The following is a 16,373-nucleotide window of genomic DNA, read 5'->3' on the forward strand; positions in this document are numbered from 1 at the left end:
GGTTCACTCATTTTCTGTCACAGGCACTCAGATCAGCTGTGGGCTGTTGTACCCTGTTGTACCCTGTTGACCCTGGTGTACCCGCTCCACATATCATAGTAGTAGTAGTCATGTATAATACTGACTACAATGGGAATAGAAGTTAGTGGGAAGAAATGATGGGTACAACTTGATGCATTCACACTATATGTTATCACTCTTTTACATGTATGATCAATTATATCATATTTGGTCATTTGTATAATACAGTTTGCTGGGTTTCCTGTGAGGGATCAGATTACTCCTCATCCCACCAAAAGGATGCTAGTACAGACTCCTGTGTACTTACTATCGTGTGTGTGTCTGTGTGTATGTGCGTGCATGATACGTAGATCGAGAGGCACGACAGCTGTGCTTACGACTACCTGGAAGTTCGTGACGGCCCCCTGGAGACGAGCCCTCTTATTGGCCGGTTCTGCGGCTACGACAAACCCGAGGACGTGCGCTCCACGGCTCACACGCTGTGGATGAAGTTTGTCTCGGACGGGACGGTCAACAAGGCAGGCTTCGCTGCCAACTTCTTCAAAGGTGTGTGTGTATGTGTGCGCATGCGTAATGCATGTGTTGTTTAGTGTGTTTGTGCGTGTGTTTGCTAGTGTTTTATTTTGTGACTTTTGAATCAAATGCGTGCCTCATTGTGGATTGTTGTGACGTGTGTGTGTGTGTGTGTGTGTGCGTGTGCGTGTGTTTGTGTGTGTGTTTCAGAGGAGGATGAGTGTTCAAAGCCAGACAATGGTGGATGCGAGCAGCGGTGCGTGAATACGCTTGGCAGCTTCAAGTGTGCCTGTGACCCGGGCTACGAGCTAGCGCCAGACAAGAAGAGCTGTGAAGGTAAGTGTCTCTCTGTTTGTGTGTGTGTGTGTGTTTTTGTGTGTGTGTGTTTGTGTGTGTGTGTGCCTGTCTGTGTGAGTCTTATGGAATGCCAAATATACTCCTATTATGTTCCATTATCTGGTTCAACCAATAGCGTGTGTAAGCATGAGTCTAATTTAACAGAGAAATAAATGCTGGAACATACAGATAAAGACGCAAAGTAACAAAGACACATGTGCTTCTTTCTGTGCCTTAAATGCCCCGGCACATTTTAGTGGGGCATTGAATAATACTGCAGAACCACAGAAATAAACAAATAAAGAATGAATAAACCACAGCCCAGAAAGATAGATAAGTGCCTTAAGCAAAGCATTGGGGTTGCACACTTTACATGGTTAACATGTTTGTTATTTTTCTTTACAAAGTTATCCCAATAGTTCCAAACTTTACCATGTAAGCACATGATTACATTTTTTAGCATCGTGGCTCCAAATGTACCTGGTTAGCGTGGTGTTCTACGCGTTACTTTATTAGCATGTTGGCTACAAACTAAAACAGTTAGCGTAGTTGTTCCAAACTTAAGCCCTCTTAAGTTTAGTGAGGCTAGCATGATTTTTTTTTGCACAGTAAGTATGGTGGTTGCCAACCTTTAAAAGCAAACTCCTTCAAGCATGATCTTCATGTTTATGGTCTCCCAGCGGCCTGTGGGGGTCTTCTGTCCAAGCTGAACGGGACGATCAGTACTCCAGGCTGGCCTAAAGAATACCCCCCCAACAAGAACTGCGTGTGGCAGGTGGTGGCTCCCACTCAGTACCGCATCTCTATGCAGTTTGAGATCTTTGAGCTGGAGGGGAATGAGGTCTGTACATGTGTCAATGCGTGTGCGCGGTTTTTTAACATTCGTTGTTTTGTGTGTGACGTGTTTGTTTGTGTATTTTTATGCGCACGATTCAACCCTTTCTGAGTTTGACTGGTCACTACTTCACAGTTTTCTGACTTCTTTAGATCTTTATTCTGCATTTCCTGTCAAACTAGTATATTCCCTTGTGTTATGATGTGGTTGGATGGTTTATGTTTTATGTATGTCTTTTATACGAGGTGATGTTATTTACATATACTGTTACACTAGGTGAGGTAATGACCATGTACTGACCCACTAGGTGAAGTCATGCACATGTTCTGTTACACAAGGTGAGGTATTGTACATGTACTGTTACACTCAGCGAGGTAATGTACATATTCTGTTACACAAGGTGAGGTATTGTACAGGTACTGTTACACTCAGCGAGGTAATGTACATATACTGTGACACAAGGTGAGGTATTGTACAGGTACTGTTCCAGGAGGCGTGGTAATGAACATGTACTGTTACACAAGGTGAGGTATTGTACAGGTACTGTTACACTCAGCGAGGTAATGAACATGTACTGTTACACCAGGTGAGATAACGCCCGTGTCGCTCCGCCAGGTGTGTAAGTATGACTACGTGGAGGTGCGCAGCGGTCTGACCTCTGACTCTAAGCTCCACGGGAAGTACTGTGGCACGGAGGTCCCCGAGGTGATCACCTCCCAGTACAACAACATGAGGATCGAGTTCAAGTCCGACAACACCGTCTCCAAGAAGGGCTTCAAGGCCCACTTCTTCTCAGGTAGGGGCCCCCATTTAAGTGTGTGCGTGTGTCCGTCTGTCTGCGTGTCAGTGTGTGATTGTGGGTGTGTGGTTGTGTCTTTGTGTGTGTGTGTGTGTGCGTGTCTGTCTGTCTGTCTGTCTGTCTGTGTGTCAGTGTGTGTGTGTATGTGTGTTTGTGTGTGTGCATGCGCATGTGAATGTGTGTTGGTGTCTGTGTCTGTATGTCAGTGTATGTGTGTGTGTGAGTGCTAGGGTGTTAGCGTGTGAGTCTGTGAGACTGTGTGTGAGTATGTGTGCTTGTGCGAACACGCACATCTGTGCACATGTGTCTGTGTGTTTGTGCATGCAAGCCTCCCACGTACAGGTGTGTGCCTGTGGTTGTGGTTGTGGTTGTGGTTGTGCGTGCAAGCATGCATGAAATGTCTGGGAAAACACGGCCCTGTGACACCTTTTAATCCTTCCAACAGTTAATTTCCCGAGTCAACAACGTCTTCCTCCGCTCCGCTAGACTCCTAGCCACTGGCCCCATTGTTCTTTCTGAGTGGGTTGTCCCTGTGAGTCATGTTGTTGACGACCAAGAGAACTGACATGTCATGCGGGACGCGGGGGAAAATGGCTTGGAAGGAAGGAAGTGAAATAAGGAAGACCTTAGCGTTCCTAATGTGTCAGAAGCGTGGACGACATTCCGCGGCGTTGAGTGGCCGCTTTAGCCGGAGCCCAGTAGGGAATACGACGTTAACGTCTTGGCTTTTGTTCCGTTGACGTTATGAGAAAACTTAAAGTATTATTGACAATCGAATACTTTTGATTTAAAACATCATTTTATCCTTCATGTTAAATCGAATCAGGTCATGGAAAATACAGGTTTTGTTGGCTAAATACAAATTTACATTTACATGATGTTAAACAGAAATGATACAATAATATTAATTTGCATATTCCAAAGGGGTGGAAGGATTGATCGACCGCGAGTTTTGAATTCCGATTTTTGAACTTCTGTTTGTCGACCTTCTTCCACATGTCGAGTACATTTACCTGAACACGACTCTTCTGCTGAGCGCCCCCCCCTCCCCTCGTCCCCAGCCTCTACCTCCAGTATGCCAACGCCCTGCCGTCTCTCCCTCAGACAAGCCGGCTCTGTGCCGAGACCGTGTGTTTGTGTTTGAGTCGTGCCAGAACGTAAAGCGCGTCCGCACCCCCGCTCCCGGCCGTGCCAACACCAAGCAGGTCAGAGGTAACCAGACCTTGCAATCGGCCCCCCTGATTGGCTCCTGTTCTAACACGTGATCTTGAGGAGAATGGATGAGTCCGGTTCAAGCCGAGGGCGATTTCTACATCCATTCTCCCAAACAGGATTCCCTGGAACACCACAAGACAACAAATTCCCCTACTGGCTAGGGCAGGGGCGAATTTGTTCGACGTCGCTGCTATTTAAGTAATACGTTTCTGTCTTAACATATTAACTCAAAGGGAAATTGTGACATGGATCAACCCAAAGTGACACCTTCATGTTTGTGTGGTACTTTAGGTGCTTTTATCATTGCTTAAGATTATAGATGCTTAAATGATCCAGGTGATTTCTATCTTGCATGACTTTCAAAAATTAATTTTTTTGATAGACTGCTAGACTGCTGGGCAGCATCTGTTTTATAACAACTGGAAAAAAAACTATATGAGGGAAGAAGTGAGTTTGAAGGTGTGTGTGTGTGTGTGTGTGTGTGTGTGTGTGTGTGTGTGTGTGTGTGTGTGTGTGTGTGTGTGTGTGTGTGTGTGTGTGTGTGTGTGTGTGTGTGTGTGTGTGTGTATTTGCGTGTAACCTTTTTCCGGGTTTGTGCTTCAGATGAAAGCCATTGGTGGGCTCACAGCCAAGGGCTGTAGAGGTGTCTTTCACACACGCTACTAATCCCTCAGTGTGTGTGTGTGTGTGTGTGTGTGTGTGTGTGTGTGTGAGAGAGGTAAAGAGAGAGACTCTTACTTTCACTTCCAGTTTAGGAGAGTATGGTTAAAGATCAAAATGGTTAAAAGTTACACTAGTGAGAGAGAGAGAGAGAGAGAGAGAGAGAGAGAGAGAGAGAGAGAGAGAGAGAGAGAGAGAGAGAGAGAGAGAGAGAGAGAGAGAGAGAGAGAGAGAGAGAGAATGTTTGTGTGTGTTTCAAGAGAGAAGAAGCCCAGAATAGCACGCTAATACCACATCAGACATCAACACACTCTTACTCGGAAAAGCGGAGTGAAGCACACACAGATACACACACATGCAGACACACGTGAGCACAGATGCATGCCAGGGCAGCCTGGGAGACAAGTAGGGAGGTGGATTTAGTGTCTCCATTAGAAGCAGAGCTGGAGGTGGATTCACAAGGTGCTGAGGGGAAGCCAGGTGAAGCTATTGGGCTTAATCTGACTCCTACCTTACGATAATCTCTACTGTCTCTGTCCCTCTCTTCTATTTCACCCTCCTCTCTCTCTCTCGCTCTCTCTCTCAATCTCTCTACTTTCTCTACACTTTCTTTCTCTCTTGCTCCATATTTCTTTCTGCTCTCCCTCTCCTCTCTCTCACTCTCTCTCTCTGTCTCTCTTTCTCTCTTTATCTCTACTCTCTCTATCTCTCTTGCTCGCTATCACTCTCTACTCTCTCACTCTCTGTGCTCAATATAATTCAAAGAGGATTTATTGGCAACATAAAAATGTACGTACAATTAAAGATAACACAAACATATACGTCCTCATCTTTAGACTTTCTGTCCTCTCTCTCTCTCGCTCTCTGTCTCTCTCTCTCTCTCCCTCTCTCTCCCTCTCCCTCTCCCTCTCTCTCTCTCTCTCTCTCTCTCTCTCTCTCTCTCTCTCTCTCTCTCTCTCTCTCTCTCTCTCGGGGGACGTTGCAGGGTCAGGGGTCAGCCAGCCTAGCCCCCTCTGGTGGTCTGCTGCACAGGGAGAGCCTCTAACCACCAACCACCAGCCTCCCAGGGAGCCACGCAGGGGCCAAAGCTCTTATGGCTGAGGCTCTGTCCTCGTGTTATTCCCAGGGATGAGGGATGTTGAAAAGAGTAGGAGAGAAAAAAACATTAGTAGCGAACAATTTACATTGTTTTCAACTTTCTTTTGGAAACATGGATACATCTGTCTCCATAGGCTTCATGTTTCTCGGCCCTTAAAGGCGGGATACCCTCTCTGGACGGCGATTACACAGGGCGGTTTTGGCTCCTGTAAAATCCTAAAGTATGATATATATTTCTCCCAGGATCTGAAATGGAAAACGGTTGTTCTGATCAGTTCCAGCGACTGGAAGCCAACGTATGAAGCGCTGTATAGTCAGGGTCTGGGTCCGCCGGTGAAGGAACTCTAACCATAAGCCCTTAGGGCTTAGGCAGAACGTAAAACCACAGAAGCCCAGTGTACACAGACACGCAAACACCAGAGAACACACCCTCACACATCACACGGACACACACCCACACTTGGCAATGCATGGACATCCACAAAATGACCTTTTTTATACTGCAAACTAACATGGTTCTGAAGATTGGAGTTCACTTGCTAACATTTTCTGGATGACTTTCAACACCAAATGACTCCTGTGCTTCAGTCTCTTCTTTCATAACCACTTTTATACTTTCTCCCATAAGGAGAATTCCTCACTTCCTATAACGTCGCAATCTGTCCTTACTTAACCATTAAGTGGACACGAGACATGTTTGAAGGCGCTTGAATTTGGACTTTATGTTTGGGTTGCTCTTGGGAACCCCAAGCCATCGTAGCTCTCCAGCCCTGCGTTGTCAAAGTCCAAACACTCCCCAAACCTCTCATTCCCTAAAGGCCTCCTCCTTCCCTCCTTCTCCTCACAACATAGCCCGCTATCACACTAACTACTCATGTTATCGTGGTAACGATTACCCATAGTTCACTACAGACATGGTCCCTCCCCGTCCCCCTTTCGTCCCACCCCCCCCCCGTCCCAACCTTGTCAGCCTAGCCTGCGATTGGCCCGTCCTGTGATTGACGCGTGGCTCCCTCCACAGACAAGGACGAGTGCAGCAAGGACAACGGGGGCTGCCAGCACGAGTGCGTCAACACGCTGGGCTCCTACGTGTGCGAGTGCCGCCACGGCTTCGTCCTGCACGAGAACAAGCACGACTGCAAGGAAGGTGGGTTCCCCGCGCCGCCGCCGCCGCCGCCGCCGTACGCGCACGCCCACCGCCACAAGCACCTGGGCGTGCACGTGCACGTGCACGAGCTGGCACACTCACACCACCAGCACGTGCACAAGGAGTCGCACCGCTCCGTGTACGGCCCCCACTCTGCCCACTCCTACCACGGGGTGCGCATCTCCATATAGGAGTGGCTAGGAGTGTGTGTGTGTGTGTGTGTGTGTGTGTGTGTGTGTGTGTGTGTGTGTGTGTGTGTGTGTGTGAGTGTGAGTGTGAGTCTGTAGATAGGATAGGACATATACTATATTACATGATATAGAAAGCGGGGGAGAACACGCACACATTCTCACACATACACACAGACACAGACAGACATACACAATCACAGACACACACACACACACACACACACACACACACACACACACAAACAGACATCCAGCTTACAATGTCAGACCTCAAATCGAGTTCCTCCCTTTGAAGTTAAAAGTTGAAACACATGTTTTACACACAGACACGCACAAACGCACAGACATACACACTGGCACACATGCGCGCACACACACACATGCAAACGTACTTCTATAAAGTTCTCCAGTGGTCCTCATAAAGGGACTCCTAGCTCCAAACATCTGGTTTCTTAAAGGCAATGTGTGCGTGTGCATGTGCCAGTGTGCGTTTGCAGTAAACCAGAATGGCCTGGTGAACTCCCCGTGTCAGAGAGAATGTACCTTCCGTAAAACACATTCATGTGTACGTCTCGTGTGTGTGTGGGTGTGTGTATTTGCGTGTGAGTGTGTTTGAGCGTGCATATGCATTATATATCATAGCATGGTATGTATTTTCAAATAGTATTATATATTACCTTGCGACCTTGACCCATACGCGTTATTACATAAACAAGGGGAAGGAACGAAGGATGAAACTAAGAAATATCTCATAAACAAACAGAAATGGCAGTAAATTCATTCACCAAGAATCTCATATATGTCATTCAATATAATATCGTCTGTAGGCTTAGGTTAGTGTCGTGGTGAACACATGAAATGTTTTTGTAAATAAGGTTTTTCATCACTATTGATGCAAAAGTTATACATGCTTGCTAAATTATATTTTGTACTGTTAAAACTAAATTTTGTCAACAAAATGTTCTTATTTGAGTTTTTAGCGTGGAAGGCTGAAATCACACCTGTGTTTGTTCATTCATAAATACCGGTAGTCATGAGTGAAATGAATGTAAAAACGAAAGAAATTAAGAACATATTATTTTGATGAAACATATTATTTTGGAAGACCAGCCCTCTAAACCAGCCTAAAGAACAAATAGAAGAAAACAACCAAGAAATAGATATCTACAAATTGTTACGCTTTAATTAAAAAAGGTTAATGGCATTTGTCTGGATTTGACATGGTTGAATGAGTCAGATGAAACAGGAGTTGTTTGCTGATAACAAACTTGAAGGATCTTTGAATATTCTAGACAATACATGTGTCCCAACTTGTTACCCATGTGATTATATTTGATCTGCAATGTGAGACGATTGTTTTTTTTATGTCATGTCTTTTTATATGGTGTGTGTCTCCATAATGTTTGTCATTGTGGTCTATGGAGTCTATTCAACCTCTCAATAAAAAACAAAATTTTGTAATCATCTACTTGTCCTGTTCATGGCTCTCATCTCTCCTACCCTTCCACATCGTTTAGAATAGATCTTATTTCACAATTCCCCACCTCTGGTGTTCATAATCAACTAGAATCACATATATATGCATGAACACATACAAGTCACACATGTAACACAATCAAAACGTATGATAAAATACTGCCATTTTTACCATTTGTTTGTGCAGATGCAACTCACTTTTCCATGATGTCATAGCACTGAAACACCACGACTGAAATGGTGGAGTTCATGGTCGTTTTTTAATCTTTTTAATGGTTTGTTGGTCTGAACAGCCTGAAACATAAACCACGTTCCTATTTGGTGTTGTGTTTAATTATGTTAAGTGCCTCAATTGTAATTTTTTTGTAATTGTCTGTCTGTTTAATGTAATCTATTTATGGGTATGTGTTTGGGTGTGTTTATGTGTGTGTGTTTGTTTGTGTGTGTGTGTGTCCAGCTGAATGTGAGCATAAGATCCACAGCCCCAGTGGGACCTTGAGTAGCCCCAACTGGCCGGACAAGTACCCAAGTCGCAAGGAGTGTACCTGGGACATCACCGCCACCCCCGGACACAGAGTCAAGATCGTAAGTACAAGACCTCCGCCCTGATATCACCTACCTCCGTCCTGTCCCTCACGTACCTCCACCGTGATGCATCATTCCTCCGCCCTGTTCCTCACGTACCTCCACCGTGATGAATCATTCCTCCGCCCTGTTCCTCACATACCTCCACCGTGATGAATCATTCCTCCGCCCTGTTCCTCACATACCTCCATCGTGATAGGATCATATCAGCTCCACCCCGCTCCAACACACCTCCATCGTGATAGGATCGTCATACCTCCACCCTGATGCTGCATCCCTCCTGTGTTATCCAAAATACCTCCACCCTGATCAAGAATTCCACCTCTATTACAGTTTCCCCAACCTGGTGCAACATTCCTCTGCCGTTATCGCACGTAAATTCACCCTGATCCAACATACCTCCACCCTGATCAGACATACCTCCATTGGGGATAAGATCCTCCTAGTTCCACCCTAAGCCAACATGCCTCCATCTCAGCCCTACATACATCCACCTTAATCCAATATGTATCCACGCTGATCCAGCATCCCTCCACCCTGACCCTATATTCCTTCACTCTGCTCCAACATTGCTTCAGCCTTATCCAACATATCTCTACCATGATCCAATATTCCTCCACCCTGATCCAACATTACTCCATCGGGATAGAATCCCCATACCATCCATGGGTGGGGTCCTATGTATTGGTTTAATCAGGCTGCAGAAGCTGTCAATGTTTTGCTGCTGGCTTTTTTTTGACACATATTTATCTTCAAGCACAACTCCTGCTCTGTTTGGCTGGAGAAACTGTATCCCCTCCCTGTCCTCCTCTCTGCCAAATAATGAAGTAGAAAATGCTTTCTAATGCTTTCTTTATTGCAAGACCCACATAATAACAGCCACAGAGTGCAATGCAATAACTGCACATTACTCCAATATTTGTGATTAAGATAACATCTGAGTGTACTATAGGTATACATTAGCTACGCCTTAAAGGTCCTTTCTCCCACAGAATAACACAGGCACATGTATAGGCGCACACATACACACGCACACATTTGATTTCTTTCAAAGATAATCTCGTTGAGTGTAAGGAACGATGAAAACGCTGTATTAGGGACAGGCAGTAAGCCGATTTGAGGATATCATTATTGGGCAGGGAAGCTTTTGATTCTGTTTATCTGATAGGTTCCAGATGCCAGTGTCTAAACTTATGTGTACGCCTTACCCAGATGACAGTGTGTGTGTGTGTGTGTGTGTGTGTGTGTGTGTGTGTGTGTGTGTGTGTGTGTGTGTGTGTGTGTGTGTGTGTGTGTGTGTGTGTGTGTGTGTGTGTGTGTGTGTGTGTGTGTGTGTGTGAAGATATACCTGGACCGGATTTTGTTGAACTTTTCTAAAGAGCACTGCGCAAGAGAGAGAGGTAGAGAGAGGGGAGAGAGCAAGATATAAAGATATTAGACAAACAAAGTGGAGATATTCTGCAATAACTGAATGACCTTCTCATCCATGTTCAGGATCTGATGTGCATTAACTCAAGCCCACTGTCATTACAGCACTCTCGATCTGAGAAAACTGCCCGCATATTCGTATATACATCAACCTCCACTTTTGCACGCATAGATACTGTGTGTGTTTGTGTGTGTGTGTCCATTCAACCCGGACATTATATATCCTGGCACTACCTTAGAGGAGGTAAAGCTTTGCTCAGCACATCCTCTACATCCGTCTGAGTCATACGAATATCTATTTACAGCCACCCAAACGGTTCGGCTCCACAAAATCAATATACACGCTCTGAAAAACCAGAGAAAACACGCATGTTCTATTGCTACCACCCACCTCAGCGCTTGGTATGAAATCCCAATGAACCACCGTCCCACGTTTGGACGATGGATCCATGAAGTCTGCCAGGGGATGTGATACCTCTTATTGGAGTCTAGACGCCGGTGGCTATGGAATGGAATCCCTTGGCCCTGGAAGACGCCAACTCTTTCTCCGTAGTCAGGTGGAGCATAGTCCTCGAGGCGATGGGGAGGGAGGAGGGCTGCGACCGGTCCCGATGAATACATCGGCGATGATGAGCATGAATGAGTGATGTAGATATACTGCGCGTTGGCGTGGACTGTACTTATACCCGTGTACAACGAAAGTGTGGGATTTTTACAACCGAGACATAGATCGCTCAGGATACATTTTGCTTTTCAGGGCATTTCGCTTTTATCCAAAGCGACTATCAACCATTTTTATACACACATCAACACCGGTGTCCACCATGCAAGGCGACAGCGAGCTCACTGGGAGCAGTCAGAGTTATGTGTCTAGCTCAGGGACACCTCGACACAAAGTTAGGAGTAGCGAACTAGCAACCTTCCGGTTACAAGTCAACCCCGCTCTACCCCCTGAGCTACTGCCGCCTCTAGAACAGAAGGGGCGTGTCGTCTCCCCGGTGGAACTCGTGATTTAGCTACGTGACGGAGATCCGCCTCAAAGTGTCAACTCATCTCCTCTCTCTCACCATCCCACAACGCGGAAGGGCTTCTATCAACATAGGCTTTAGCGTTAACCTAACCCTGAATCCTAAACGTAAACCTTCCTCTAACCCTATCCCAGACACGTGACCCTATTCCTAACCGCACTCCAGGCGCTCTACGGAAGTCAGTGGAAAAACAGTCTTCACAGGGCGTCCCCCCGGGCTCTAGCCCATCAACAGCTGTGGCCCTTCTAAAACGGTCCATTCACATTAGCCATGACTGGGGACGTGTAGGGGCGACTATCTGTGTCATGTCTCATATGCATACACGCACTCACGAGCGCGTGTGCATGTGCTCACACACACACACACACACACACACACTCACACACACACAGACGCACGAAAGCACAAAATCAAAGACACAAGGCCACAGATGGTCAGAGCCGAGGGGTTGTTTCTATCGCATGAGCACTCGCTTGTTAACCCTAATATGCAAACGTGCCCAACGTCCCTAACAAGTGGAACACGTCGACAACCACAGACCCAAAGAGGCACTGGGTGTCTGAGGGGGCGGGTCCAGGCCTACAGACTCATGCTTGGTGCAATGCATTATGGGTCACGTAAGAGGGGGCGGTATTTCACAGAGGAAGTAGATCTTCCTAGGGGTCGGCTTAGCTCAGGAGGTAGAGCGCTTTGGCTAGTAACCCAAAGGTTGCCAGTTTGATCCCTGGCTCCTCCTAGCTGAGTGTCGAGGTGTCCCTGACACCCAAACCCAATTGCTCCCGACAAGCTCGCTGTCACCCTGCTTGGTTGACTCCGCGGTCGGTGTGTGAATGTGTGCATTAACCGTTGGATCGTCGCTTTGGATAAAAGTGTCCTCTAAATTCCGTAAATCTAGTTCTTGAACGCGAGTTCACAGGTCATACAATGTGTGTTAAAGTCATGTATTGTAGATGTTCAAAATAACTTATCAGTCTACACCTTTGATTTCCTGACGAGTACATCGGCCTTTGCAAAGACTGCACAGATTTCGGTTAAGTTTATCGTACCTCCTTCAGAGAATCCCTTGTACGGCATACACTCCTCATATTCTGTATTGTCCCATTATTCTACTGACCTATTCCATGGTGACACATCGAGTGCATTCATTGTCCCATGTGTGTTTCCTCCCTGTCTGTCTGTCTGTCTGTCTGTCTGTCTGTCTGTCTGTCTGTCTGTCTGTCTGTCTGTCTGTCTGTCTGTCTGTCTGTCTGTCTGTTTTTCTGTCTCTTCTCTGTCTTGGTCTCCAGACGTTCAACGAGTTTGAGATCGAGCAGCACCAGGAGTGCGCCTACGACCACCTGGAGGCCTTTGATGGCGACACGGACACGGCGGCCATCTTGGGCCGGCTTTGCGGCAGCAAGATCCCCGAGGCGCTGGTCTCCACGGGCAACAAGATGTACCTGCGCTTCATCTCAGACGCCTCGGTGCAGAGGAAGGGCTTCCAGGCCCTGCATTCCACCGGTACTCCAACTCTTGTTGTTGTATGAAGTACTCTGTGAAACTTTGTGTGTGAATGTGAAATGTGTGTGGATTTAATTGTTTTGTTTGACTTTTTACCTTTTTAATGATGAGGGATTTGCTGTCGTTCATCCATCCAGCAATATAGTCTGTCAAGAGCGCTATCGCCCTCTAGTGGTCGTCCTTAGCACGTACACCAAGTACACTGAAACTTTAGGGAAAGATTGGTGAATTAAATATCTAAGTTACTAGTTATTCTCTAGTTATTCTGGCAGCCTCCGATACAAGTTCCTTAATCAGTGAAATGTGTTAGGTATACAGGTATAAATCGGGGTTGTGAACCCATAACCTTTCCGCTGGTTATGGGTTCACAACCCCGTTGTGAACCCCGTTGTTCAATTAACCAGGACCCGACTCCAATCCAAGCACCTCCCTAACCAAACGGCCCACTCTCTCGGCGTGTCTCTAGAATGCGGGGGCCGTCTGAAGGCCGAGTCCCGCCAGAAGAACCTCTTCTCCCACTCCCAGTTCGGGGACAACAACTACCCGGGCCACACGGACTGTGAGTGGCTGCTGACGTCGGAGGCGGGCTACGGCGTGGAGCTCACCTTCATCACCTTCGAGGTGGAGGAGGAGGCAGACTGCGGCTACGACTACATCGAGCTGTACGACGGCTACGACGCCAACTCACACCGCCTCGGACGCTTCTGTGGGTCCGGGGTGAGACAGGATTCACTACGCTCTGATACAACTCACAAAGCGTCATTCCTGCTGTTACTGTGTTTGTTACTATTGGGTTAAACCATTAGAATGTTGGACTACTATTTACTATGTGTTTACTGATACTCGTAGGCCATCATTTACGGTCTAGTTGTTAAGCAGAAGCTTTTATCCGAAGACTAACAGTGATTTTTTTTAGCTGTGTCATTAACGAGCGGGTAGGGGTTAAGGTAGATCGGTCAACCCATTTACTTTTTCTACTAGGAACCATACTCCCCAGCCTCTACACTATCCCACCCATTATCTACCCCCCGTAAGATTGTTAACTTGTATCTTTCACTATTTAGTCATTTAGCAGAAGCTTTTATCCGAAGTGATTGTTCAGATGAACGCCATTACAAAGCAGGATGAAGTGAGGCCTCCTTAACCTCATGGATGCCTACAGGTAGGCTGCCCGCGTTGGGTATCAAAACCAGTTCCTTTCGGATTGGAGTTGAATACCATAGCCCCTACAGTCACTATCCAACCCACACCTACCCCAGTATAAACGTTTCTCGGCAGGGACAATAATCCTTGTTACTCTCGGTCTCCCACAGCCCCGGGAGGAGATCTACACACCAGGGGACGTTGTGCTGATCCGTTTCCATAGCGACGACACCATCAGCAAAAAGGGCTTCCACATCCACTACACGAGCACCAAGTTCCAGGAACTTCACGACAGGAAGTGACCTCAGAGTCAGCCTCCCCCTTGACCTCTTGACCTCTGACCCCGGGGCCGCCGCCAACGCCGTAACCTTGAAATGACCTTTGCCATGGCAACCTCGAAAACAAAGTCTGGCCAATCAGATATCCCTCGTTATGACAAGACTTGTGGACGCCTGCCACACTCCACAGGATGGAGGACTTATGTGTTATGTAAACCAAGCTCTCTTTCAGTGGCGCCAGTGGTCACCTGGAGAGGAGAGGGGATAAGTGATGGCTGATGAACTCAATATACTATGGGACTGAACACACCAGCATGACAAATGTCCACCACTCACTGATTAGCGCCTCATCACAGAGGAGTCCAAAGGGGAACCGGAAATATTTAATCAAACCCGTGCACGTGGGAAATTATGTGCACCCATGCACACACACACACACACACACACACACACACAAACATACATGCAAACAGACACACACACAGACACACATCAACACACTCAACAGTGATTGTTATGCACCTCTTGCTTTGATGCACAGGTGCAGTGCCAGCTGCTGATTGGCTGAGGCTGTGGATATTGGGTTAACAAGGATCTAACATGGAGGCCTAACTGTGGACCCACTATGGCAAACCCTGAAGACACATGAGTGTTGAAGACTGTGGTCTACACAACTTACTGTGACCATACATACAGAGTGACTTATAGAGAGACATGTTCATTGCCTTTAAGGCCTGGGGAACTGGCCTGAACTGTACAGCTCACAGTGGCTGCAACTAGTTTTATTGTATGTCTTATTCTCAATCCTGTAATGGTTGTTTATGTGTGTAAAAAATATAAGAAAAAGCACAACAAAAGGCGTATTCCTGTTCTGCCCATTGCCTAAACTGTATACAGACAACCATCTATGAATGGATGAATTTAACAAAAAAATGTCAGAGAAATAAAATGACCTTAGATGTTAATACTGAGCCTTGCATTACTGTATATTGTATGTTCCTGTTGTTTTAAGTTTGCACCATGTTTTTTTATTTGCTAATGTAACATATGAAATTATAAGCTGTATCCCTTGTGTTAAAATGTTGTAACAGAAGGTATGACCTACTCTACCAAAACACCCATGTTTACCCTGAAACGAGAATACACGGTCCAGATATGTTTCAACTGATGACTTGAAGGACAGTTTCATCCTTATCCTTATTATGTCTTTTGGAAGAAGAAAACAACAACGATCGAAAGGGGAGAGGAGAATATCCAATGGTGCTAAAATATATACATGAATAAGATGTGTTTTTGTATGGATTGAACCACGATGAAAGTGATTAAATGATGTGAGAGTGTGTAAATAGAGCGCCTAAATCAACACACTGGTCCACGATAATGCCTTAGCACCAAACGTCCCGCCCTCGCACAGACCTCGACCGCCAGCGGACTGATGGGACGTTTCTGCGGGGCGTCGAGTTTGTGAAGAACTTGAATGAGTTTATAGTTCAATGAAATATTGTGGGAGCTCGACTGCCTGTGATGTTTGTGTGTGTGATACAACTGTTTGGCTCTTCTGGGAACATGCGCACACACACACACACACACACACACACACACACACACACACACACACACACACACACACACTTATTACAAGCTAAATCGCAGACAAAGCAATGGTAAATACCAGGAAGATACCTGCATAAGATGTATTATTTTTCCTCTATTATGCTGGTAGAGCAGCATTTCCCTGTTCACTGTTCTACGAGTGTGAGTGCTGTACATTAGTCCCGGTGCATCCAGCTTTCGGTATTAACTGCAACATTTATACAGCATGTATGCATCTTGTGTAAGTGTGAGTCGCTGGGGCTAACGGGGAAACGTGAGTGTCAGAGTGTGTATGAACGTTGTTTGTTTCTAATTGGATTGACTCATTTCTGTATGTGCCAAGCTCCAGGTGACCCATGTCCCACTGTAGTCTACTGTAGTCTCATCACTCCACTGTGTTGAAATGACCTCTGAATCAGTCAATTAAAATACACACAGGTCAAAGAGTACATAAAAACTAAGACTATGTGAAATTTGCATATTTCTCAGAGTTATTTTGTATCATGAGAGTGCATTTTTTTGTGAAT

At 46.2% G+C, this 16,373-nt stretch overlaps 1 protein-coding gene across 2 annotated transcripts in view; it reads left to right on the forward strand.

Moving 5' to 3' along the window:
- The window catches only part of tll1 (tolloid-like 1), a 43,891-nt gene extending 27,551 nt beyond the window's left edge, over nt 1-16,340 (forward strand). For both annotated transcript variants that reach the window (XM_030352762.1, XM_030352761.1), the window contains exons 14-22: nt 372-567; nt 745-870; nt 1,551-1,711; nt 2,321-2,501; nt 6,499-6,624; nt 8,749-8,876; nt 12,619-12,832; nt 13,299-13,549; nt 14,146-16,340. In XM_030352762.1, the coding sequence (XP_030208622.1) occupies nt 372-567; nt 745-870; nt 1,551-1,711; nt 2,321-2,501; nt 6,499-6,624; nt 8,749-8,876; nt 12,619-12,832; nt 13,299-13,549; nt 14,146-14,277 (1,515 nt within the window). In that variant the 3' untranslated portion in view covers nt 14,278-16,340. The remainder of the gene's footprint in view (nt 1-371; nt 568-744; nt 871-1,550; nt 1,712-2,320; nt 2,502-6,498; nt 6,625-8,748; nt 8,877-12,618; nt 12,833-13,298; nt 13,550-14,145) is intronic.
- Nucleotides 16,341-16,373: the final 33 nt, after the last annotated feature.

The sequence above is a fragment of the Gadus morhua genome, chromosome 3 (assembly GCF_902167405.1).
Source record: "Gadus morhua chromosome 3, gadMor3.0, whole genome shotgun sequence".
Lineage (NCBI taxonomy): Eukaryota > Metazoa > Chordata > Actinopteri > Gadiformes > Gadidae > Gadus > Gadus morhua.